This window comes from Muntiacus reevesi, chromosome X (assembly GCF_963930625.1).
Source record: "Muntiacus reevesi chromosome X, mMunRee1.1, whole genome shotgun sequence".
In the NCBI taxonomy this organism is placed as follows: Eukaryota; Metazoa; Chordata; class Mammalia; order Artiodactyla; family Cervidae; genus Muntiacus; species Muntiacus reevesi.
In genome coordinates, this window is record NC_089271.1 from 53,230,811 (window position 1) to 53,255,085 (window position 24,275).

The 24,275-nt window shown below is 40.5% G+C and overlaps 1 protein-coding gene across 1 annotated transcript in view; it reads right to left on the reverse strand.

Annotated features, from left to right (window-relative positions):
• Nucleotides 1-24,275, reverse strand: part of DGKK (diacylglycerol kinase kappa) — a 173,016-nt gene that overhangs the window by 17,170 nt on the left and 131,571 nt on the right. The window contains exons 13-18 of the mRNA XM_065915452.1: nucleotides 21,100-21,191; nucleotides 20,123-20,222; nucleotides 18,930-19,149; nucleotides 16,987-17,091; nucleotides 16,240-16,336; nucleotides 14,607-14,714 (exon numbers count right to left, since the gene is read on the reverse strand). Of these exons, the coding sequence (XP_065771524.1) occupies nucleotides 14,607-14,714; nucleotides 16,240-16,336; nucleotides 16,987-17,091; nucleotides 18,930-19,149; nucleotides 20,123-20,222; nucleotides 21,100-21,191 (722 nt within the window). The remainder of the gene's footprint in view (nucleotides 1-14,606; nucleotides 14,715-16,239; nucleotides 16,337-16,986; nucleotides 17,092-18,929; nucleotides 19,150-20,122; nucleotides 20,223-21,099; nucleotides 21,192-24,275) is intronic.

Below are 24,275 nucleotides of genomic sequence, written 5' to 3' on the forward strand. Positions count from 1 at the left end.
GAGATAAAGGTAAGGAAAGATAGTCAGAGGGTGAATAATATAAAGGTAAGAGGATAAAGACAAGTAAGACGAGATACCATCTTATTCCTCAAGTGCCTTGTTATAGGGTGGAGTCATGGTAACGTGACACAAGAGGGGATGCTAGGATAGTGTAACTGGAATCCTTATTCATATACCAGCTGTAATGGGTTCCTGGGTGTCCCTGAGACCTCAGCATCCCATTGATTTGTCACTTGCTGTTGATATTGGTTCAGTTTTGCAAGAGTCAGACTATATTAAAAAATAAAGCTCATAAAAAGCTGTGAGCACAACTGGGTTGTACGTGTTAAGTCACTTCAGTCATTTCTGACTCTTTGCAATCCTTTAAACAGTAGCCCATCAGCTTCCTCTGTCCATGAGGTTCTCCAGCCAAAAATACCGGAGTGGGTTACCATGCCCTCCTCCAGGGGATCTTCCTGACCCTGGGATCGAGCCTGCTTCTCTTACATCTCCTGCATTGGTTTCTTTATCACTTGCATCACCTAGGAAGCCCAATTGGCTGGTACACACCAGCAAGTTCCACTCTGGGAGGTCAAAATTTCAGCCGCTTGGAATCTGTTTCATTTGAAATATGTGACAGACTGCAGTTTCTTTGAAGCATAACTTTTGTGGCAAAGTGGAGGGATTTTGTAAGACCTGTATCTCAAAGACTTCAGTTCAATTCAGTTCAGTTCAGTTCAGTCGCTCAGTCGTGTCCAACTCTTTGAGAATCCATGGACTGCAACACGCCAGGCTTCCCTATCCATCACCAAATCCTGGGGCTCACTCAAACTCATGTCTATCGAGTCAGTGATGCCATATCCAACCATCTCATCCTCTGTTGTCTCCTTCTCCTCCTGCCTTCAATCTTTCCCAGCATCAGAGGCTTTTCAAATGAGTCAGTTTTTTGCATCATGTGGCCAAAGTATTGGAGTTTCAGCTTTCAGCATCAGTCCTTCCAATGAATATTCAGGACTGATTTCCTTTAGGAAATCCTTGCAGTTCAAGGGACTCTCAAGAGTCCTCTCCAATACCACAGTTCAAAAACGTCAATTCTTTGGCACTCAGCTTTCTTTAGAGCCCAACTCTCACATCCATACATGACTACTAGAAAAACCATACCTTTGACTAGATGGATCTTTGTTGGCAAAGTAATGTCTCTGATTTTTAGTATGCTGTCTAGGTTTGTCATAGATTTTCTTCCAAGGAGCAAGCATCTTTTAATTTCATGGCTGCAGTCACCATCTGCAGTGATTTTGGAGCCTAAGAAAATAAAGTCTGTCACTATTTCCACTGTTTCCCCATCTATTTGCCATGAAGTGATGGGACCTGATGCCATGATCTTAGTTTTCTGAATGCTGAGTTTTAAGCCAACTTTGTCACTCTCTTCTTTCACTTTCATCAAGAGGCTCTTTAGTTCTTCTTCACTTTCTCCCATAAGGATGGTATCATCTGCCTATATGAAGTTATTGATATTCTCCTGGCAATCTTGATTCCAGCTTGTGCTTCATCCAGCTCAGCATTTCAGATGATATACTCTGCATATAAGTTAAATAAGCAGGGTGACAATATATAGCCTTCACGTACTCCTTTCCTGATTTGGAACCAGCCTGTTGTTCCATGTCCAGTTCTAACTATTGCTTCTTGACCTGCATACAAATTTCTTAGGAGGCAGGTCAGGTGGCCTGGTATTCCCATCTCTTTAAGAATTTTCCACAGTTTGTTGTGATCCACACAGTCAAAGGCTAAACACTTAATTCAGTGCTATAGAATAGAGTTAAGCTTACCAGACAGATTATAAAGGAAGGCCCAGTGGAGAGAATATGGGAAAGGCAAGGATATCAGGAGACTTGTGGTGGAGGTGGGAAGAACAAGGTCCTGCTCACTGTAGAGTCTCTGATAAAAGCAGGCAGGATACTCACAATCCCTAGAAAGGCTGGATAGAATCTACTCTGAACTCTCCAAGTAGGGTCACAGAAGTGAGCCACCACAAGGCACGGGTTTTGAAATGTAACAAGGCTAACACAAAATTATTTGCACTCTGCTTCAAACCATAAATTCTCTGGACACTTTAGTTTCCTCATCTATTAAAAATCAGAGCTTAGTTTGCATATGGAAATGCAAAATACCTAGAACAACTAAGACCATTCTTTAAAAAGAACAAGGTTGGAGGACTTTTGTCTCCCAATTTCAAAACTTACTATAAAGCTATAGTTATTAAGACAGTGTGGTGCTTGCATAGGATAGATACATAGATCACTGGAACATACATGAGAGTCTAGGGGAAAAGCCCTTATATTTAGGGTCAACCAATTTTTGACAAAGGTGCCAACACAATTTGTTGGGGGAAACACAATTCAAAGGATAGTTTTAAAAAATGGTGTTGTGGGGGAAAAAAATGGTGTTGTGGTAATTGGATATCCATGTACAAAAAGATGAACTAAGTTCTTACCTAACACCTCACATAAAAATTAACTCGAAGCAGGTCACAGACTTAAAGGTAAGAGAAAAAACAAAAATTTTGGAAGAAAACAGAGCAAATTTTTAAGACCTTGGGTTAGGCAAAGATTTCTTAGATACAGCATCAAAGTCATGGTCCGTAAAAAGGAAAAATAATAATAGGAATGCATCAAAATTCAAAACTTTTGTATATCATAAGATACCATTAAATTAAAAGACAAGCAATAACAACAGAAAAGCAACTGGAAAACAATATTTGCAAAACGTTTGTTTCTCAGCCCAGACCTGCTCTGAGAAAGAATTTCTGGTGGCAGGTAGCAGGGGTGATGATGGTGGATGGAGGAGGTACTTATTTTTCTTCATAATTTCAATCTACCAGAAGAACTCTGAGGCTGCCTTAGGGTATATCTGCAGTACAAAAGTACTGGAAGGTGCCAAGCAGGCCAACCCTGGATGGGGTAAAATCAGTAGGTCCAGGGGAACCAGGTTAAGAACCCTAAGAACTGGAGAAGGCAATGGCACCCCACTCCAGTACTCTTGCCTGGAAAATCCCATGGACAGAGGAGCCTGGTAGGCTGCAGTCCATGGGGTCGCTGAGCCGGACACGACTGAGCAACTTCACTTTCACTTTTCACTTTCACGCACCGGAGAAGGAAATGGCAACCCACTCCAGTATTATTGCCTAGAAAATCCCTTGGACAGAGAAGCCTGGTAGGCTACAGCCCATGGGGTTGCAAAGAGATGGACACAACTCAGGACCTATGCATACCAGCATACCATATCATGGTGCTGCCAAATATTAAAAGCTGAGAACTCTTAAAGCCACAAGCACACATGTGAGCTGTCTTCCAAAAGACAAAACAACAACAACAAGAAACCCCAAATTATGTTAATTTGTTCAGAGGTATGAATGATGTAGCATACACCATTGTAATTGACTAAGCCAAAGCCTTTGACTGTGTGGATAACAATAAACTGTGGAAAATTCTGAAAGAGATGGGAATACCAGACCACCTGACCTGCCTCTTGAAAAATCTGTATGCAGATCAGGAAGCGACAGTTAGAACTGCACATGGAACAACAGACTGGTTCCAAATAGGGAAAGGACTACGTCAAGGCTGTATTTTGTCACTGTGCTTATTAACTTATATGCAGAGTACATCATGAGAATTGCTGGGGTGGATGAAGCACAAGCTGGAATCAAGATTGCTGGGAGAAATATCAATAACCTCAGATATGCAGATGACACCACCCTTATGGCAGAAAGCAGGGAGGAACTAAAAGGCCTCTTGATATAGAAACGAATGAAAATGAAAACACAACAACCCAAAACTTATGGGACACTGTAAAAGCAGTGCTATGGGGAAGGTTCATAGCATTACAAGCTTACCTCAAGAAACAAGAAAAAAGTCAAATAACTAACCTAACTCTACACCTAAAGCAACTAGAGAAGGAAGAAATGAAGAACCCCAGGGTTAGTAGAAGGAAAGAAATCTTAAAACTTAGGGCAGAAATAAATGCAAAAGAAACAAAAGAGACCATAGAAAAAATCAACAAAGCTAAAAGCTGGTTTTTTGAAAAGGTAAACAAAATTGACAAACCGTTAGCCAGACTCATCAAGAAACAAAGGGAGAAGAATCAAATCAACAAAATTAGAAATGAAAATGGAGAGATAAAAAAAAAAAAGAAAGAAAATGGAGAGATCACAACAAACAACACTGAAATACAAAGGATCATAAGAGACTAGTACCAGCAGCTCTATGCCAATAAAATGGACAACTTGGAAGAAATGGACAAATTCTTAGAAAAGTATAACTTTCCAAAACTGAACCAGGAAGAAAGAGAAGATCTTAACAGACCAATCACAAGCACGGAAATCGAAACTGTAATCAGAAATCTTCCAGCAAAGAAAAGCCCAGGACCAGATGGCTTCACAGCTGAATTCTACCAAAAATTTAGAGAAGAGCTAACACCCATCTTACTCAAACTCTTCCAGAAAATTGCAGAAGAAGGTAAACTTCCAAACTCATTCTATGAGGCCACCATTACCCTAATTCCAAAACCAGACAAAGATGCCACAAAAAAAGAAAACTACAGGCCAATATCACTGATGACGATAGATGCAAAATCCTTAACAAAATTCTAGCAAACAGAATCCAACAACATATTTAAAAAGTCATACATCATGACCAAGTGGGTTTTATCCCAGGAATGCAAGGATTCTTTAATATCCACAAATCAATCAATGTAATACACCACATTAACAACTTGAAAGATAAAAACCATATGATTGAGAGAGGAGCCAAGATGGCGGAGGAGTAGGACGGAGAGACCACTTTCTCTCCTAGAAATTCATCAAAAAAATAACTGAGCGCAGAGCAAACTTCACAAAACAACTTCTGATCGCTAGCTGAGGTCATCAGGCGCCCAGAAAAGCAGCCCATTGTCTTCGAAAGGAGGTAGGACAAAATATAAAAGATAAAAAGCGAAACAAAAGAGCTAAGGACGGAGATCCGTCCCGGGAAGGGACTTGATAGAGGACGTTCCCAGACACCGGGAAGCCCTCGCACTGGCGGGCCTGGGGGAAGTGTTGGAATCTCAAGAGTTTGAATCTGACTGGGAGGGATAGAATAAATAAAACCCACAGATTACGAGCCTAAAAGCAACTCCCAGCAGAGGAGTACCCCAGACGCCCGCATCCGCTGGTGGCGGAACGGAGAGGAGCGGGCGGCATTACTTGGGGCAGGGTCCGGGCCTGAGCGCCCTGAGGACAATCAGAGGGAGCTTTTGTGAGTTGCCAGCTTGAACTGTGGGAGAGCAAAGAGAGAGAGAAAGCTAACCGGCCCGAACACACTGCCGGCCGTTCGCAGAACAAAGGGACCGAGATTCTGGGCGACCGAAGTCCGCCGGGAGGGTCGCGGCGAGACGGAAGGCGCGGGCGCCTGACCGGCGCGGGCGGGGGCTGGGGCTGGGGACGCGGAGGGCAGAGGGCGCGCACGCCCGACTGGCGCCGGCGGGGACTGAGTCTGGGATCGCGCGGGGCAGAAGACGCGCCGCACCTGGGGAGAGAGCGCCCGTCAAGCGCCTGGCTGCCTGGGCCGCTCGGGCGGCGTGGGGCCGGAGCGCGGGCCCAGCTTTGTGTGCTGCGCTTTTGTGAATCGCCCGAGGGCTGGAGCCGCGCGCAGAGTGGCGCGCGCTTCAGACAGAAGAGCCTGGAGCCTGAACAGCGCAGACCGAGAAAAGAGCGCAAGCCTCTCCCGGGAGCGCCGGCCCCTCCCCGCACGGCCCCTCCCCGCACAGCCCCTCCCCGCAGCGCGACGGAACTAGCTACCTGAATAAGAATCCACCTCCGCCCCCTGTGTCAGGGCGGAAATTAGGCGCGGAAGAGAGACCGGCAACAGAACCCAAATAAAGGGAACCGCTTCAGAAGGGACCGGTGCAACAGATTAAAATCCCTGAAGAAACCACTGACTGACTACACCGGAAGGGCCTGTAGATATCGAGAAGTGTAAGCTGGAACGAGGAGCTATCTGAAGCTGAGCCGAACCCACACTGACCGCAACAGCTCCAGAGAAATTCCTAGATATATTTTTTCTTTTTCGTTTCTTTTTTTTTTTTTTTTTTTTAAGTAAGGAAAAAAAAAAATTTTTTTTTCTTTTTTCTTGGGTCTCTTTTATTTTCCTTTAAAAATTCCTTATTACTCCCCCATTACTCCTTAACTTTCATAGATTTTTACGATTTTTTTTAATTAGGCAAAACAATTTTTTTTTCTCTCTCTTTTTTCTTTTTTTTCTTTTTCTTCTTTTTCTTCTTTTTTTCTGTTCTTTTTTCTTCTTCTCTTCTATTTTCTTTTTCTTTTTCTCTTATTTCTTTTAAAGCCCTCTAGCACTCCTTTTACTACGCCTTAATTTTCACTTTCAATCCACTATAACCTTACAGAAGAAAGGAAAAAAAAAAAAAAAAGAAGAGAAGCCCTATTTTTATACCAAACTTCATATATATTTCTAAAATTTCTTTTATGTGTTTTGGTTTTTGTTTTTAATATAGTATTTTTAAGAGTCTAACCTCTACTCTAGATTTTTAATTTTTGTTTTTCAGTATATGATATAAATTGTGAACATTTAAGAATCCAATATTCAGCTCCCATTTTTATTCACGAATGTGTTGATTATTCTCTCCCAATCTTGACTCTGTTTTCTACCTCAGAACACCTCTATTTCCTCCTTTCCCCTTCTCTTCCCAATCCAATTCTGTGAATCTTTGTGGGTGTCTGGGCTACGGAGAACACTCTGGGATCAGACAACTTCGTAGATCTGTCTCTCTCCTCTTGAGTCCCCCTCTTTCTCCTCCTGCCCATCTCTATCTCCCTCCTCCCTCTCCTCTTCTCCATGTAACTCGGTGAACCTCTCTGGGTATCCCTAACGGGGGAGAAACTTTCCACCATTAACATAGAAGTTTTATTATCAGTGCTGTATAGTTGGAGAAGTCCTGAGACTACAGGAAGAATAAAACTGAAATCCAGAAGCAGGAGACTTAAGCCCAAAACCTGAGAACACCAGAAAACTCCTGACTACATGGATCTTTAAGTAATAAGTGACCGTACAAAAGCCTCCATACCTGCACCGAAACCAACCACCACCCAAGAGCCAATAAGTTTTAGAGCACGACATACCACGCAAATTCTCCAGCAACGCAGGAACATTGCCCTGAACGTCAACATACAGACAGCCCAAGGTCACACCTAACACATAGACCCATCTCAAAACTCAGTACTGGGCACTCCATTGCTATCCAAAGAGAAGAAATCAAGATCCGCACACCAGAACACTGACGCAAGCTTCGCTAATCAGGAAACCTTGACAAGCCAATCGTCTAACCCCACCCACTGGGTAAAACCTCCACAATAAAAGGAACCACAGACCTGCAGAATACAGAAAGCCCACTCCAGACACAGCAATCTAAACAAGATGAAAAGGCAGAGAAATACCCAACAGGTAAAGGAACATGAAAAAAGCCCACCAAGTCAAACAAAAGAGGAGGAGATAGGGAATCTACCTGAAAAAGAATTTAGAATAATGATAATAAAAATGATCCAAAATTTTGAAAGCAAAATGGAGGTACAGATAAATAGCCTGGAGACAAAGATTGAAAAGATGCAAGAAATGTTTAATAAAGATCTAGAAGAAATAAAAAAGAGTCAATTAAAAATGAATAATGCAATGAATGAGATCAAAAACACTCTGGAGGGAACCAAGAGTAGAATAACGGAGACAGAAGATAGGATAAGTGAGGTAGAAGATAAAATGGTGGAAATAAATGAAGCAGAGAGGAAAAAAGAAAAAAGGATCAAAAGAAATGAGGACAACCTCAGGGACCTCTGGGACAATGTGAAACGCCCCAACATTCGAATCATAGGAGTCCCAGAAGAAGAAGACAAAAAGAAAGGCCATGAGAAAATACTCGAGGAGATAATAGCTGAGAACTTCCCTAAAATGGGGAAGGAAATAGCCACCCAAGTCCAAGAAACCCAGAGAGTCCCAAACAGGATAAACCCAAGGCGAAACACCCCAAGACACATATTAATCAAATTAACAAAGATCAAACACAAAGAACAAATACTAAAAGCAGCAAGGGAGAAACAACAAATAACACACAAAGGGATTCCTATAAGGATAACAGCTGATCTATCAATAGAAACCCTCCAGGCCAGAAGGGAATGGCAGGACATACTGAAAGTAATGAAAGAGAATAACCTACAACCTAGATTACTGTACCCAGCAAGGATCTCATTCAGATATGAAGGAGAATTCAAAAGCTTTACAGACAAGCAAAAGCTGAGAGAATTCAGCACCACCAAACCAGCTCTTCAACAAATGCTAAAGAATCTTCTCTAGACAGGAAATGCAGAAAGGTTGTATAAACGTGAACCCAAAACAACAAAGTAAATGACAACAGGACCACACCTATCAATAATTACCTTAAATGTAAATGGGTTGAATGCCCCAACCAAAAGACAAAGATTGGCTGAATGGATACAAAAACAAGACCCCTATATATGCTGTCTACAAGAGACCCACCTCAAAACAAGGGACACATACAGACTGAAAGTGAAGGGCTGGAAAAAAATATTTCACGCAAACGGAGACCAAAAGAAAGCAGGAGTCGCAATACTCATATCAGATAAAATAGACTTCCAAATAAAGGATGTGAAAAGAGACAAAGAAGGACACTACATAATGATCAAAGGATCAATCCAAGAAGAAGATATAACAATTATAAATATATATGCACCCAACATAGGAGCACCGCAATATGTACGGCAAACACTAACGAGTATGAAAGAGGAAATTAATAGTAACACAATAATAGTGGGAGACTTTAATACCCCACTCACAACCATGGATAGATCAACTAAACAGAAAATCAACAAGGAAACACAAACCTTAAATGATACAATGGACCAGCTAGACCTAATTGATATCTATAGGACATTTCACCCCAAAACAATCAACTTCACCTTTTTCTCAAGTGCACACGGAACCTTCTCCAGAATAGATCACATCCTGGGCCATAAATCTGGTCTTGGAAAATTCAAAAAAATTGAAATCATTCCAGTCATCTTTTCTGACCACAGTGCAGTAAGATTAGATCTCAATTATAGGAAAAAAATTGTTAAAAATTCTAACATATGGAGGCTAAATAACACGCTTCTGAATAACCAACAAATCATAGAAGAAATCAAAAAAGAAATCAAAGTATGTATAGAAATAAATGAAAATGAAAACACAACAACCCAAAACCTATGGGACACTGTAAAAGCAGTGCTAAGGGGAAGGTTCATAGCATTACAGGCACACATCAAGAAACAAGAAAAAAGCCAAATAAATAACCTAACTCTACACCTAAAGCAATTAGAGAAGGAAGAAATGAAGAACCCCAGGGTTAGCAGAAGGAAAGAAATCTTAAAAATTAGGGCAGAAATAAATGCGAAAGAAACTAAAGAGACCATAGCAAAAATCAACAAAGCTAAAAGCTGGTTTTTTGAAAAAATAAACAAAATTGACAAACCATTAGCAAGACTCATTAAGAAACAAAGGGAGAAGAACCAAATTAACAAAATAAGAAATGAAAAGGGTGAGATCACAACAGACAACACTGAAATACAAAGGATCATAAGAGACTACTACCAGCAGCTCTATGCCAATAAAATGGACAACTTGGATGAAATGGACAAATTCTTAGAAAAGTATAACTTTCCAAAACTGAACCAGGAAGAAATAGAAGATCTTAACAGAGTCATCACAAGCAAGGAAATCGAAACTGTAATCAGAAATCTTCCAGCAAACAAAAGCCCAGGACCAGATGGCTTCACAGCTGAATTCTACCAAAAATTTAGAGAAGACCTAACACCTATCTTACTCAAACTCTTCCAGAAAATTGCAGAAGAAGGTAAACTTCCAAACTCATTCTATGAGGCCACCATCACCCTAATTCCAAAACCAGACAAAGATGCCACAAAAAAAGAAAACTACAGGCCAATATCACTGATGAACATAGATGCAAAAATCCTTAACAAAATTCTAGCAAACAGAATCCAACAACATATTAAAAAAATCATACACCATGACCAAGTGGGCTTTATCCCAGGAATGCAAGGATTCTTTAATATCCGCAAATCAATCAACGTAATACACCACATCAACAAATTGAAAGATAAAAACCATATGATTATCTCAATAGATGCAGAGAAAGCCTTTGACAAAATTCAACACTCATTTATGATTAAAACTCTCCAGAAAGCAGGAATAGAAGGAACATACCTCAATATAATAAAAGCTATATATGACAAACCCACAGCAAGCATCACCCTCAATGGTGATAAATTGAAAGCATTTCCTCTGAAATCAGGAACAAGACAAGGATGCCCACTCTCACCACTACTATTCAACATAGTGTTGGAAGTTTTGGCCACAGCAATCAGAGCAGAAAAAGACATAAAAGGAATCCAGATAGGAAAAGAAGAAGTGAAACTCTCGCTGTTTGCAGATGACATGATCCTCTACATAGAAAACCCTAAAGACTCTTCCAGAAAATTACTAGAGCTAATCAATGAATATAGTAAAGTTGCAGGATATAAAATTAACACACAGAAATCCCTTGCATTCCTATACACTAACAATGAAAAAACAGAAAGAGAAATTAAGGAAACAATACCATTCACCATTGCAACAAAAAGAATAAAATACTTAGGAGTATATCTACCTAAAGAAACAAAAGACCTATACATAGAAAACTATAAAACACTGATGAAAGAAATCAAAGAGGACACAAACAGATGGAGAAACATACCGTGTTCATGGATTGGAAGAATCAATATTGTCAAAATGGCTATTCTACCCAAAGCAATCTATAGATTCAATGCAATCCCTATCAAGCTACCAACGGTATTTTTCACAGAACTAGAACAAATAATTTCACAATTTGTATGGAAATACAAAAAACCTCGAATAGCCAAAGTAATCTTGAGAAAGAAGAATGGAACTGGAGGAATCAACCTGCCTGACTTCAGACTCTACTACAAAGCCACAGTCATCAAGACAGTATGGTACTGGCACAAAGACAGAAATATAGATCAATGGAACAGAATAGAAAGCCCAGAGATAAATCCACGAACCTATGGTCACCTCATCTTTGACAAAGGAGGCAAGGATATACAATGGAAAAAAGACAATCTCTTTAACAAGTGGTGCTGGGAAAACTGGTCAACCACTTGTAAAAGAATGAAACTAGAACACTTTCTAACACCATACACAAAAATAAACTCAAAATGGATTAAAGATCTAAATGTAAGACCAGAAACTATAAAACTCCTAGAGGAGAACATAGGCAAAACACTCTCCGACATAAATCACAGCAAGATCTTCTATGACCCACCTCCCAGAATATTGGAAATAAAAGCAAAAATAAACAAATGGGACCTAATGAAAATTAAAAGCTTTTGCACAACAAAGGAAACTATAAGTAAGGTGAAAAGACAGCCCTCAGATTGGGAGAAAATAATAACAAATGAGGAAACAGACAAAGGATTAATCTCAAAAATATACAAGCAACTCCTGAAGCTCAATTCCAGAAAAATAAACGACCCAATCAAAAAATGGGCCAAAGAACTAAACAGACATTTCTCCAAAGAAGACATACAGATGGCTAACAAACACATGAAAAGATGCTCAACATCACTCATCATCAGAGAAATGCAAATCAAAACCACAATGAGGTACCATTACACGCCAGTCAGGATGGCTGCTATCCAAAAGTCTACAAGCAATAAATGCTGGAGAGGGTGTGGAGAAAAGGGAACCCTCTTACACTGTTGGTGGGAATGCAAACTAGTACAGCCACTATGGAAAACAGTGTGGAGATTTCTTAAAAAACTGGAAATAGAACTGCCATATGACCCAGCAATACCACTTCTAGGCATACACACTGAGGAATCCAGATCTGAAAGAGACACGTGCACCCCAATGTTCATCGCAGCACTGTTTATAATAGCCAGGACATGGAAGCAACCCAGATGCCCATCAACAGATGAATGGATAAGGAAGCTGTGGTACATATACACCATGGAATATTACTCAGCCGTTAAAAAGAATTCATTTGAATCAGTTCTAATGAGATGGATGAAACTGGAGCCCATTATACAGAGTGAAGTAAGCCAGAAAGATAAAGAACATTACAGTATACTAACACATATATACGGAATTTAGATAGATGGTGGCGATAACCCTATATGCAAAACAGAAAAAGAGACACAGAAGTACAGAACAGACTTTTGAACTCTGGGGGAGAACGTGAGGGTGGGATGTTTTGAAAGAACAGCATGTATACTATCTATGGTGAAACGGACCACCAGCCCAGGTGGGATACATGAGTCAGGTGCTCGGGCCTGGTGCACTGGGAGGACCCTGAGGAGTCGGGTGGGGAGGGAGGTGGGAGGGGGGATCGGGATGGGGAATACGTGTAACTATATGGCTGATTCATGCCAATGTATGACAAAACCCACTGAAATGTTGTAAAGTGATTGGCCTCCAACTAATAAAATAATATTTAAAAAAAAAAAAAAAAAAAAAAACCATATGATTATCTCAATAGATGCAGAGAAAGCCTTTGACAAAATTCAACACTCATTTATGATTAAAACTCTCCAGAAAGCAGGAATAGAAGGAACATACCTCAACATAAGAAAAGCTATATATGACAAACCCATAGCAAGCATCACCCTCAATGGTGAAAAATTGAAAGCATTTCCCCTAAAATCAGGAACAAGACAAGGGTGCCCACTCTCACCACTACTATTCAACATAGTGTTGGAAGTTTTGGTCACAGCAATCAGAGCAGAAAAGGAAGTAAAAGGAATCCAGATTGGAAAAGAAGAAGTGAAACTCTCACTGTTTGCAGATGACATGATCCTCTACACAGAAAACCCTGAAGACTCTTCCAGAAAAGTACTAGAGCTAATCAATGAATATAGTAAAGTTGCAGGATATACAATTAACAACAGAAATCTCTTGCATTCCTATATACTAACAACGAAAAAATACAAAGAGAAATTAAGGAAACAATACCATTCACCATTGCAACAAAAAGAATAAAATACTTAGGAGTATATCTACCTAAAGAAACAAAAGAGATGGACAGGGAGGCCTGGTGTGCTGCAGTCCATGGGGTCGCAGAGTCAGACATGACTGAGCGACTGAATTGAACTGATACCACTGTAAAACTTTGCAATTTCAGCTGTGGGTTATAGGCCTGAAGCACTGATATTACCTGGGATCTTGCTAGAAATGCAGAGTCTTAGATCATACAAAACCTGCATTTCAACAAGATTCCTGGTTGTTTCATACGTACATTAAAACTGGGGACTTGCAGATGCAGAGGATCCTAGAACATAGAGTTATGAGAATTAATAATCTTACTTCCTAGACACCATTGTATATTTAACCTTCCTGGCATAGCCATTTTTGCTTTCTCAGCACTTTTTCATTTCTTTATATTCTCTAAGTTATCATATGTTGCTCTTCTCATTCCATCTGTAGCACAAAATATTACATATCTCTAAGATCTAGAAAATTGTAGCTGATCAGTCATCCACTGCCTTTTCTGTCTTCATTCAAAATATCTTATTTAATTTTGAAAAGCTGTATTAAACTTAGTTTCTAATTCCTTAGAATAAACAGATACTAACACAAATATAAACTGAGACATATTAATTAACCAATGTTTATCTTTAATAGGAATCATGTACATCTTACTTTCTCAAAATTTCTATCCAGTTATTTAGATAATTTTGTTATGTGACGTGCTTACTTTTCTAGATTCTTTTCTAAGAAGTATTTTGCTATCTGCCTTTTCTTTAAATAAGAGCCATAGCACCTCAGGTAAAATTAACCTTGGTCTGTTAACACAAACATTAGACAGTGTTTGGTCTTTAGATGTTTAAATATATTTATATCTGTAACATTCTGGAGAGGGAGGTCACTGTTGTGTGGAATATCAGCTCTGAAAATACTTGGCTTGAACCTCGAGCAATCCAACCAACCTTGGATCTTCTTTGTCTCCAGATCATCTACAAATGTTAAGGTTTTTTCCTATGTCAATAAAGAATATACACACAAAAAAAAAAAAAAAAAAAAAAAAAAGAACCCTAAGAACTAGTAGAGTGATCTTTGATGCTTTGCAGCCTTGCCAGGCAAAAGCAGACCTGAAACTACTACTAGGATCTTGTCAAATTCTCAGACAGAACAAAGATAGGGAATTGGCTGAATCAAGTCAATGTAATCTGTTTTCACTAACAGTAACACAGTTAGCTGTATTTACACAGCAGTCCACAGGTCAAGACTATGAAGATGGCTCCAAGTTCAGAATACCAGTGCAGTCATCACAGATTTGGTCAACATTTGGGGCGAGCTATCCTATTAGGCTAAACTTCAGACTAATGTGTTTTACTTTCAAATGACAGACTCTCTACTTATCAAAAGAGTTCTGTTGTTTGGAATGTGGGGGATGTAGGAGTATATGTGTGTGTTGTGACTGTGTGTTTGCATGTGGGCAGGGAAGTTTCTTTTCCTTACTTGTATTGTCCTGGGTGTTCATCTCTTCTGGTGTTGAATTCCAGAGAAATTTTAGCATCTAGTCCAATTCCAAAATAGTTGTTCATGACACACTTTTCTTTGAAGCGTCTGAAATTAGCCAAAGGGAAGAAAAGAGTAGACGTTGGTATAGGAAAGAAGTGCTGTTATCACTGGGCTGCAGACTTTATCTGAATGTTCAAAACCAATGAGAGAAGGCCTGTTCTACATTGGGTACAAGGCTTAATATTCTTGAGAGGCACATGTAGATATCCTATTTTGTTAACAAGTAACTTATTAGCTGTAAGAGAGGATACCCAGCCAGCTGGGAGGATTCAGTGGGATTGAGACTCATAATGAAGAAGTCATCTTTGGAGACTGTCAGATATGAGTGGCCAATATTTTCTCTAGAGGGAAATAAGAGTAATTGACTTATTCCTAAAAAGAACCTTTGAGTATCTCAGATTAAAATGTATGATGAGAGGAAACTCTGTATCACTGCTTTTAGAGATTTCTGAACTCCTTTTAGCACTTTCACATCCAAGGGCAAAGTGACCACACATTTGAGGGGGAAAGATCTTATAAAAGATGATAGATATATGTAGAACAAAAACAAACAAATAAAAAAACCAAGCAGTTTATTTGATTCTTTTGCATCCATCCATTAAAACCAGTGGTGTGCTGGAGGCAGTTCATATTAGCTTATGTAAGCTGATTATGCCTATAATTCCTAACTCTGCAATCAATGACATTGTATCAGTAGCTTGAAGTAGGCCATAATGGGAAAGTTTATAACAGGAATAAATCAGGGCTTCCCACCTGCCACCCACCGTGGGAGCTGGTTGTTAAATATTTTTCAGCACACCATTGATCAAAGTGATAAGTGATAAGTTCACTGAGGTCTCAGATATGAACTTAAGCTAGGGGCAAAGTGGAGGGAAGTGGGAGTTGAAAATGGGGGGAAGCTGTAGAAAACATATAATTGCTAACTGTCTTTCAAGAAATGAAAAATAGGTACAGTTTAGCTACTTAATCACAGATTTTTTATAATTCACTACTAAACTGATCCTACATCTTTCATGTAAGATTTTCCTCCCTTGACTATAGCCCAGATATTGGGATTTCTTTAACTGATATAACCAGTCTTCTTAATGGAACTCAAAATGAGTGAGTGTGTTGGAGCTTGGCTACTGGGAATATTCTAAAGAGGTAGAACGGTTACTGAGACAAATGTCTTTACGTTTGCTTCCTAGTCCCCTAAATGCCCACTTATTTCTTAGCAACTTCAGTTGTTTACTATTAAAGGCAACAGTGAAAAACAGGTCCTTTGAAATGAAATGAAGTTGTGATAATAATAATAATAACTATAACACATATAAACCTAACTATGGATGCCAAAGACTGATCAATGTAAGTACTTTGGATAAATAAACTCAATAAATACAACAAACCTATGTGACAAGTTCTACACTTATCTCCATATTATACATGAGGAAACTGGTTTGGTTGAACTACTTGTGTAAGGTCACACAGTTAGTAAGTAGAGTCAGCATTTGACTCTAGGTATCTTTAGTCTATTCTCTCAACCAGAGAAAGGAAGAAGCCATAGAAAGGTAATAGGTCTATAAATACTTACATAGTTTCAGGTGTAAAATGTAAGTGCTCCAAATTGAGGTTTTCTAGGTCTTCACTTTTGAGAGAAGATATAGAAGACAGAGTACCAAGACGAGAACCTTGACACAAAAGATACCACCTTGGTGTCAGATACAAAAATGAAAGCCCTTCCCCTACTTTTATTTCACCCTACTTTCTCTGTTGGAACAGAGTCAGCTCAATGACTTTCTTTTAGATAATGTTCAGGGTTCTCATTCCAAAGAGGGATCATCTTGGATGGACAGGGACTTCCACTGAGAGAATAATAAGGCAGGGCAGACTGCTTGCTGGCAGTGAAACAGCTTCAAATCTTGGGTTTCATGAGGCCTTTTCAAAGAACCTAATGGGGTCATTAGGAGATACTTCTGGAGATAGGCATGGGGCCTTATAGTGTGGGGTTTCTGGAGAAGAGGGAGGGATCTCTATGGCAGAATAAGTGAAAGTGAACATTGCTCAGTCGTGTCCGACTCTTTGCGACCCCATGGGCTGTAGTCCATGGAATTCTCCAGGCCAGAATACTGGAGTGGGTAGCCTTTCCCTTCTCCAGGGGATCTTCCCAACCCAGGGATCAAACCCAGGTCTCCTGCATTGCAGGCAGATTCTTTGCCAGCTGAGCCACATGGCAGAATAGGATTAAGGCAAAAGGAAGAGCATGAAAATACTAAAGGTATATTCTCTGGGAACTAGAAGACAGAGATGAAGCGTAGAATAAAAGGAGAAAGATCCTTACGGTGTCTTGGGCTCATCTGGTTAATATCTTCTGAGTCATCTTCTAGGAAGAAAGTTGAACTGAAGTTCTTAACTGATATTGTCTGTCGGCTTTGCTCATCAAGAACTACAGAGAAAAAATGGAAGGAAGGAGGGAAGGAGGGTTGGAAGGAAGGGAAGGAAGGAGGAGGGGACAGAGGGAGGAAAGGAGAAAAGGAGGATTGGTCACATTTCTTGAGCATCTCTTTTGTTAACACCAGTCAGTGCATGGGGAGACAACGGAGACTCCCATTTGATCATCATCTCTGCTTCATGATGCTGTTTGTGGTTTCAGTTTTTCTATAGTATTGGCATGTTTCTTTATGTCCATGCTTGAGCTTTCTCTGTTTTACTTGTTATTCTTTACTTATACTTGTTATTCTTACCTGTTTTACTTGTTATATCTATACTCACAACCCAGTAAATGTGGTTGTGAGTAGAAGCTGGGGGCCAGGGGTAGGTGGAGCAGGATAGGAAACTCTCTGCTCTTCTACCTCCATCCTATTTGTAATTCATTTCATCCTATTTGTAATTCATTTACTCATGTGCCCTTTGTTCTAAAGTTAACCCTCTAGGACCATGCCTTTCTTTCACTCAAATGTCTCACCAATACCCAGAATATTTGAGAAGTTGCCTTCCTTTCACCAACCTATATATTAATATCATATAGCTCAGGTGCTTGGCCTATGCCAAAGCCTCATAGGTTCAATCCTTATCCTACCCAGGGGTGCCTTTCTCTGTTCCATGGCCACAAACTATACTTCTAAACCTGACTTATGTATTAATGGAGCAGGTTGAGTACTAGTTGTGACAGTGTTATGGCTACATCAGATTGATCTGATCCCTCCTCCTTGGAAACTGTGCATGCGTGCATGTTAAGTCACTTCAGTCGTGTCTGACTCTTTGCGACCCTATGAACTGTTGCCTGGCAGGTTCCTCTGTCCGTGGGATTCTCCAGGGAAGAATACTGGAGTGGGTTGCCATGCCCTCCTCCAAGGGATCTTCCTGACCCAGGGATTGAACCCACATCTCTTGTGTCTCCTTCATTAGCAGGCGGGTTATTTAACCACTAGCGAGCGCTACCTGGGAAGCCCCCTTGGAAACTACCTACAGAAATGGAGGCAAATTGGCTCTTTAATTACTTCACACTGCAGAAGGGATATTTCCTTTTTTTTCTTAGAAACTTGGCTGAGGTTGTACCTACATGCACCAAGGCAGGAGAATATACCATAGGTAAAAGCCAAAGGCCAGCCAAAGGGACTTCCTTGCTACACGAACTACTGCTCAATTCCAATATCTCAGGTAGAACACACTTGGTATTAACATAATTTTCTGATCTGTTTTTCAAAGAAGCATTGTGGAGAAGAAATGGAAACCAGAATGTTAAATTAAGAAGTTGGAGGAGTTGAAAGAGCTTTCATACTGAGTTGGAAGCTTGTAGGCTGCCATGAATTATGGGAAATGGCAATGAATGTCAGAGCTGCCAGGACCACTCTCAGGGCCCTTGTGCCTGGTGAATACTGTGTAAGACATGCAGAGATGAACACTATTTTCCTTCTAAAATCGTCATAGGCTCAGTGGCTGGAAGGGGATAGGAGCAGGTAGAAAAAAATTTCATGGCTGGAGGTGGAAGCTGACAGAGCTTTGAGCCAAACCTCTTAGCAGCTGTAATTGTTTAGGATGAATGTTAGTTCCAAAACTAAATAAGTAGCAAGAGTTTAGTCTCTGTGAGGTAGGAGGTGCCAAAGGGGCAGCTTATCAGGAGTGAGACTTTTCGAAGTCAGTCTGAGGACTGATTTTTGATGCTTTATGAATGCAGAATCTAGTCAAGTTTGGGTAGTGGTGTCAGAGTGAGGTAGATCAGTAACCATCCACAGGAACCTTCTCTTTCCCCTCCCTCAGGCAACACAACCCTGGGAACTTTACCTTGTTCAACTTGGAATATGATGAGTTTCAACGACTTTTGGAGATTCTGGGCCTTTGTAGCCAGCTCCAACTTGCACTTGGCTATGTGGTCTATTTGAGGGATGGAGGGCTCTCCATCTGCCTTGGCACTTTCCTTATGTGCTTTGGCACTCTTCTCAACTGCTACATCCTCAGCAAGGATATCAATCAGGACACTGAGTTTGTCGTACATTAAGTCGCTCTATATAGGGAATGAGACAGAGCATTGTTATGAGAAATTCATGCTTGAAAGGACAGAATGAGTAGTTAGATAACATGGAGAGAAGTGCAGAAGGGTAACAGTTGGCCAGGACACTGAGCGTAGGAAGCTAAATGTGGGGAGATGAAAGTTTAGGGAAAGAAATTTTGGGTAGATGTGATAAGATAGCCAAAGGGTGTTAGGAGGTTAAAGAGACATCATTTGTTTCTGAGCAGCTGCAGGCACCAATGTATGTTGCCTAGTCTTTCTCATGTCCAAATGGTCTGTAAAATGATGTACAACATAGCAAGATTGAAGAAAGATAAGCAAACATTTCTGGATTGGTGTTTTCATGGGCATGCTCCTAATGGATACAGATGTGGCTCTGCATGGGTGCCTGGTGTCTGCTTTTGTCTGTGTGTATGTTTGGGGAGGTACTGCATGATTATGGCCTGATTCCCAGCTCCATCACTTAATAGTTTGTGAACTGAGGCAAGTAACTTAATCTCATTGTGCTTTTATATTTTTGAGAAGTTGTGAAGATTAAATAAGTGAGTACATTATAAGTGCTTAGAACAGTTCTTGGCACAGAATAACTGCTATAGAAATATTAGCTATTATTGTTACTGTTGTAATTATAGAGGTGACCATGGGTGTATTTCTAGCATGTATTTGTATGTAGTTTCAAGAATGTTCTGGTATACAGCCATGTGCATACATGTTGGTGTATGCTTGTGTCTAGGTGTGGACAGATGCTTAACATATGCTTAGGTACATGGTACATGGATAAGCATGTACAGTGCCACTCTTTATTTGGTGAAAGGTGGAAGTTCAATGAGGATTTTCACCATCAGGGAGGCTTACCAGCTGCTTCTCCTTGCCTTTTAATGATTCCCATTGAGAGGGACATTTGCTTTTATTAAAAAATGGGACTCTGGTGCCACAAAGAGTACAAGACAAAAGGATGGAAACTTACTTTCAAAATGACAGACTCTATTGCTGTATTGTTCTGCTTTATCCGGCTCCAGGCCTTTACAATATCAACCACAAAATCTTCCACTGCTGAGCACAGGAATCTGGAAAGATAAGATAGATGGCACAATGTGACGTGGATACGAGGTCCAGAGCCCTTCTGTCTTATAATGTCATTAGTTTCCATCTTCCTCCTCTTCCTTCTCCCTCTCTCTTTTCTGATCTCTCCTTTATCCCTCTCCTTGTCCCTCTCTCCCAACTCCCTCTCCTCTCTTTGTTTATTCTGATTCTTCACGTGCATTTGGCAAATATGCCAGTACCTAAGAGAGTTTAACTAGCATTTCTTAGCCCAAATTCCAAATTTCCAGAAAACAGAATTTAATTGGTATAACTTGGGTCTGGATTTCATCCTGGGTGAAATCAACTACGGTTCAAGGACCCAGCTAATTTAGTACTAATATAATGACATTGGTATTATGGCCCATGTAGGGACTGTTTCTCAAAAAAGATTGTGGTAGACTTGGAAGGACTCCACCAGAGTCCCAGGAGGAATGAATGCCCCATATATTTAGGAGAATGTGTTGCTCAGCTATGAGAAAGCAGCAGTAGTAGGCACCACGGAGAGTTTTCCAGGTATTAGATGGAAAAGCTGTCCCCACTGGAGGGGGCTATGCTATGCTCTTGAGTGGTATGGAATGTTGTGTTTCCCTTCTGTAACCCCTCTTCCAAATCTGTGGCTTGCAATTTTGTCATGTTGGGGTAGCAGGAGCCCTCACCCCAATCTCATCTTTTTTTTAAATTTATTTTTCATAAACTTCCCACTCAGGAGATTTGAGTTAGAAGAAATTTGATTTGGGAAGGTAAACATATGCTTTCTTTGACCTCAACCCCCAAGCTATTAAAATGAGCACCATCTCTGACTGATAGAACAGCCTATGAGAAAAAACACCCCAAAAGGTTGAGAGGCAAAGGAAGACTGACCTGGTTGCGATAATCATCTCTGTCGGGTACTTGGCCTTCAGGATTTTGTTTAACTCAGTGGTTGCAGATTCTAAGTGTTGGATGGCAGCAGCCTAGGGAGAAAATGAGTGTTCAGCCCTGGAATCTTAGCACTGTGACATAGTGTGCTACCCATCCCCACCTTGTCATTATTTCCTACTGATGCTTTACCAGCAACACAAGTGCTTCTTTGAAAATAATACACTTAGAAAGAATTCTTGTTGAAGACCTCCACAGATAATCTTAGATCTGTGGTTACTCTAAAAATAAGAGATGTATATTATTTCCTCTCATTTAAATTAATATTAAAAAACTAACATGAAGGGGGTACTGTTTGTTCCATGTTTCAAATGAAAAAACCATCTCATATCACATAGCTAGTAAATAATAGATATGGGATTTGAACCTATATCTTTCCAACCAGAGTGTCATCTCTAATATATAATATTAAAAATAATAACCATTCTCATGTTCCATCATATCAAACTCTTTGTGACCCCATGGACTGTAGCCCACCAGGATCCTCTGCCCATGGAATCTTCTAGGCAAGAATACTAGAGTGGGTTACCATTTCTTTCTCCAGGGAAAAATAATAACAGCATCCACTTATATAGAACTTGCTATGTGCCAGGCTCTGTTCTAAGATACACACACACACACACACACACACACACACACACACACACACACACACATATATATATTTTCAGATAACCTCTATAACAGTCCTATGAAATAAGGATTATTATCCCCATTTCACAGAACAGAAAACTGAGGCATAGGAAAGGGAGAGCTGTTAAATGATAGAGCCAGGACTTGATTCCAGGTAGTCTGGTTCTTGAGTCTGCACTCCTAACTATAACTTATATTCACCCCTGTCGCCCTCTACATTGAAATATATACCAAGATCTGATGATTCTATCACTTGAATATGTTTTAAATATGCCCTATTACCACTTCAGCAGTCCAAATCACCATCATCTTTTGCCTAGAAAATGTTAGCACTGCCTATCTTTTTTCCTTGCCTCTAAGCTTTATTCCTTCAATTGCTTCTCCATATACCACGGAAATATTCTGCTTAACACCTTTCTATTAGCAGAATAGATATGAGATAAAGTATAGTGAAATATTAATGGTAGAATCTACCATTCAAAATTTCCTATACGTTTGAAAATTTCATAATAAAATAAGAAAATGTTCTTCTATAATTCTTACTGGTCTTAGAATAAAAGTTCAAATTTCCTGGGGGAGAGGTCAAGACAGATTAGGAGGACATGGAACTCACTTCCCCCTATGAACACGAAAAATACATCTAAATGTGGAGAAAGTATCACTGAAAACTAACTAGAGATTGGCAGAAAGACTTTTGTACAACCCAGGCTATAATAAAGAGCCATAGAGAATCCAGTAGGAATGGAGGATTAGCAATCATGTCGGGACCTGTGCCCTTGGTGGGGGGCACAGAAGATGAAGAGCATTACAAAGGCAGAGAGCCTCCCTGGGGAGTGAGCAGTTCAAGCCACATATTGGGTGCCACATCCCTGGAGTCTGACACCAGGAAGACAAGTCCCCTATCCTGATCAGAAAACCAGCGGGACTAACAGGAAGGCTGTAAGAAACCTAGACTCAGAGGGATTCAATTCAAGAAGGCAGAGTAGGGGGATATGGAACTCAGCTTCCCCCATGAATATATCAAAAATACATCTACACGTGGAACAATTATCACTGAAAACTAACAGGAGACTGGCAGAAAGACTCCTATATAACCAAGGCTATAAGAAAGATTCACACAGAATCACATAGGAGGGAAGAGAATCGATCATGATGGGACCTGTGTTCCTAGGAGGGGATGTGTAGAAAAAGGGAGACTACATGTGTACATGCCCTCCCTGGGGAGTGAGCAGTGAGAGCTACATACCAGGCAATCCATCCCCAGGGTTCAGCAAAGGGGAGACGAGTCCCCTTGGCTGGTTGGAGGGCTAGTGGTGAAGCCTAGCTCTGCTTGAAAGGAGCCCATGAACACTTGTAGCTCCCTAAGCAGTGCAGAAATGGTGGGTTGAAACCACCCAGGGCTGACTGGTTTCCTCTGACCACTCTGGTGTGTGCCCCAGCCTGAGCCAAACAAATGCTCCAGCACCATTAGCAGCTCCACACAGGACTAAGGGCTGCCACAACAAGGAAAAAACTTTGCAGTAAGATGCTATGGTGTAACAATCTACAGGGGAGAAGAATCTGAAAATAGAATGTGTGTGTGTGTATAGAACTTTGCTATACACCTGAAATATTGTAAATATAGTAAATAAGTAAAAAAGATGCTATGGTGGATAAAACCTTAAGTGGGATCTGAGCAGGGAGGGGGCATCCACTACTGGAAGTTGCAAAGTTGAAGCATCAGAGGCAGACAAGATCTCTGATGGCAGCCAGACCACCACAGCCCATGCCTCCACCCCTGCTGAATACCCACACTAGCCCCTCTTGCTCCAGCAGTGTTCTGCTCAGGTGAGGGTGCCAGCGATGGGAGGGGGAAGAGCACACACTTAAAAGGAACTTTTATATGTGGATTTTTGTATATGGATATATATATGCAGCAGGCATTCCATCCCTGGGGTTCAGCAAAGGGGAGACGAGCCCGCTTGACTGGTTGGAGGGTCAGTGGGACTAATAGGAGGACTGTAGGGAAGCCTGGACTCTGCTTGGAAGGAGCCCATGAATGCTTGCTTGCCTGATATGTAGTCCATATATATACAACTTTTTCACATTATAGGCATTGCAGAAGGGGGAAAGAGAGAGAGAAGGGGATTGAAAATGTATTAAATGAAATTATGGCTGAAAACTTCCCAAGCCTGAAAAAGAAACAGATATCCAGGTATAAAAAGCACAGAAGTTCCCAAATAAGATGAACCCAAGCAGATCCATACCAAGACATATAATTAAAATGTCAAAACTCTAGATTCTAATGGCACCAAGAGAAAACTAAAGAGTCAGTTACAAGTGAACCCCCATAAGGCTATCAGCTGATTTCTTTAGAGAAATGTTGCAGGCCAGAAGGGTGTGATAAGAAATATTCAAAATACTGAAAAGGAAAAACCTGCTACCTAGGATACTCTGCCCAGCAAGGTTATCATTTAGGAGAGATAAAGACCTCTTCAGACTAGCAA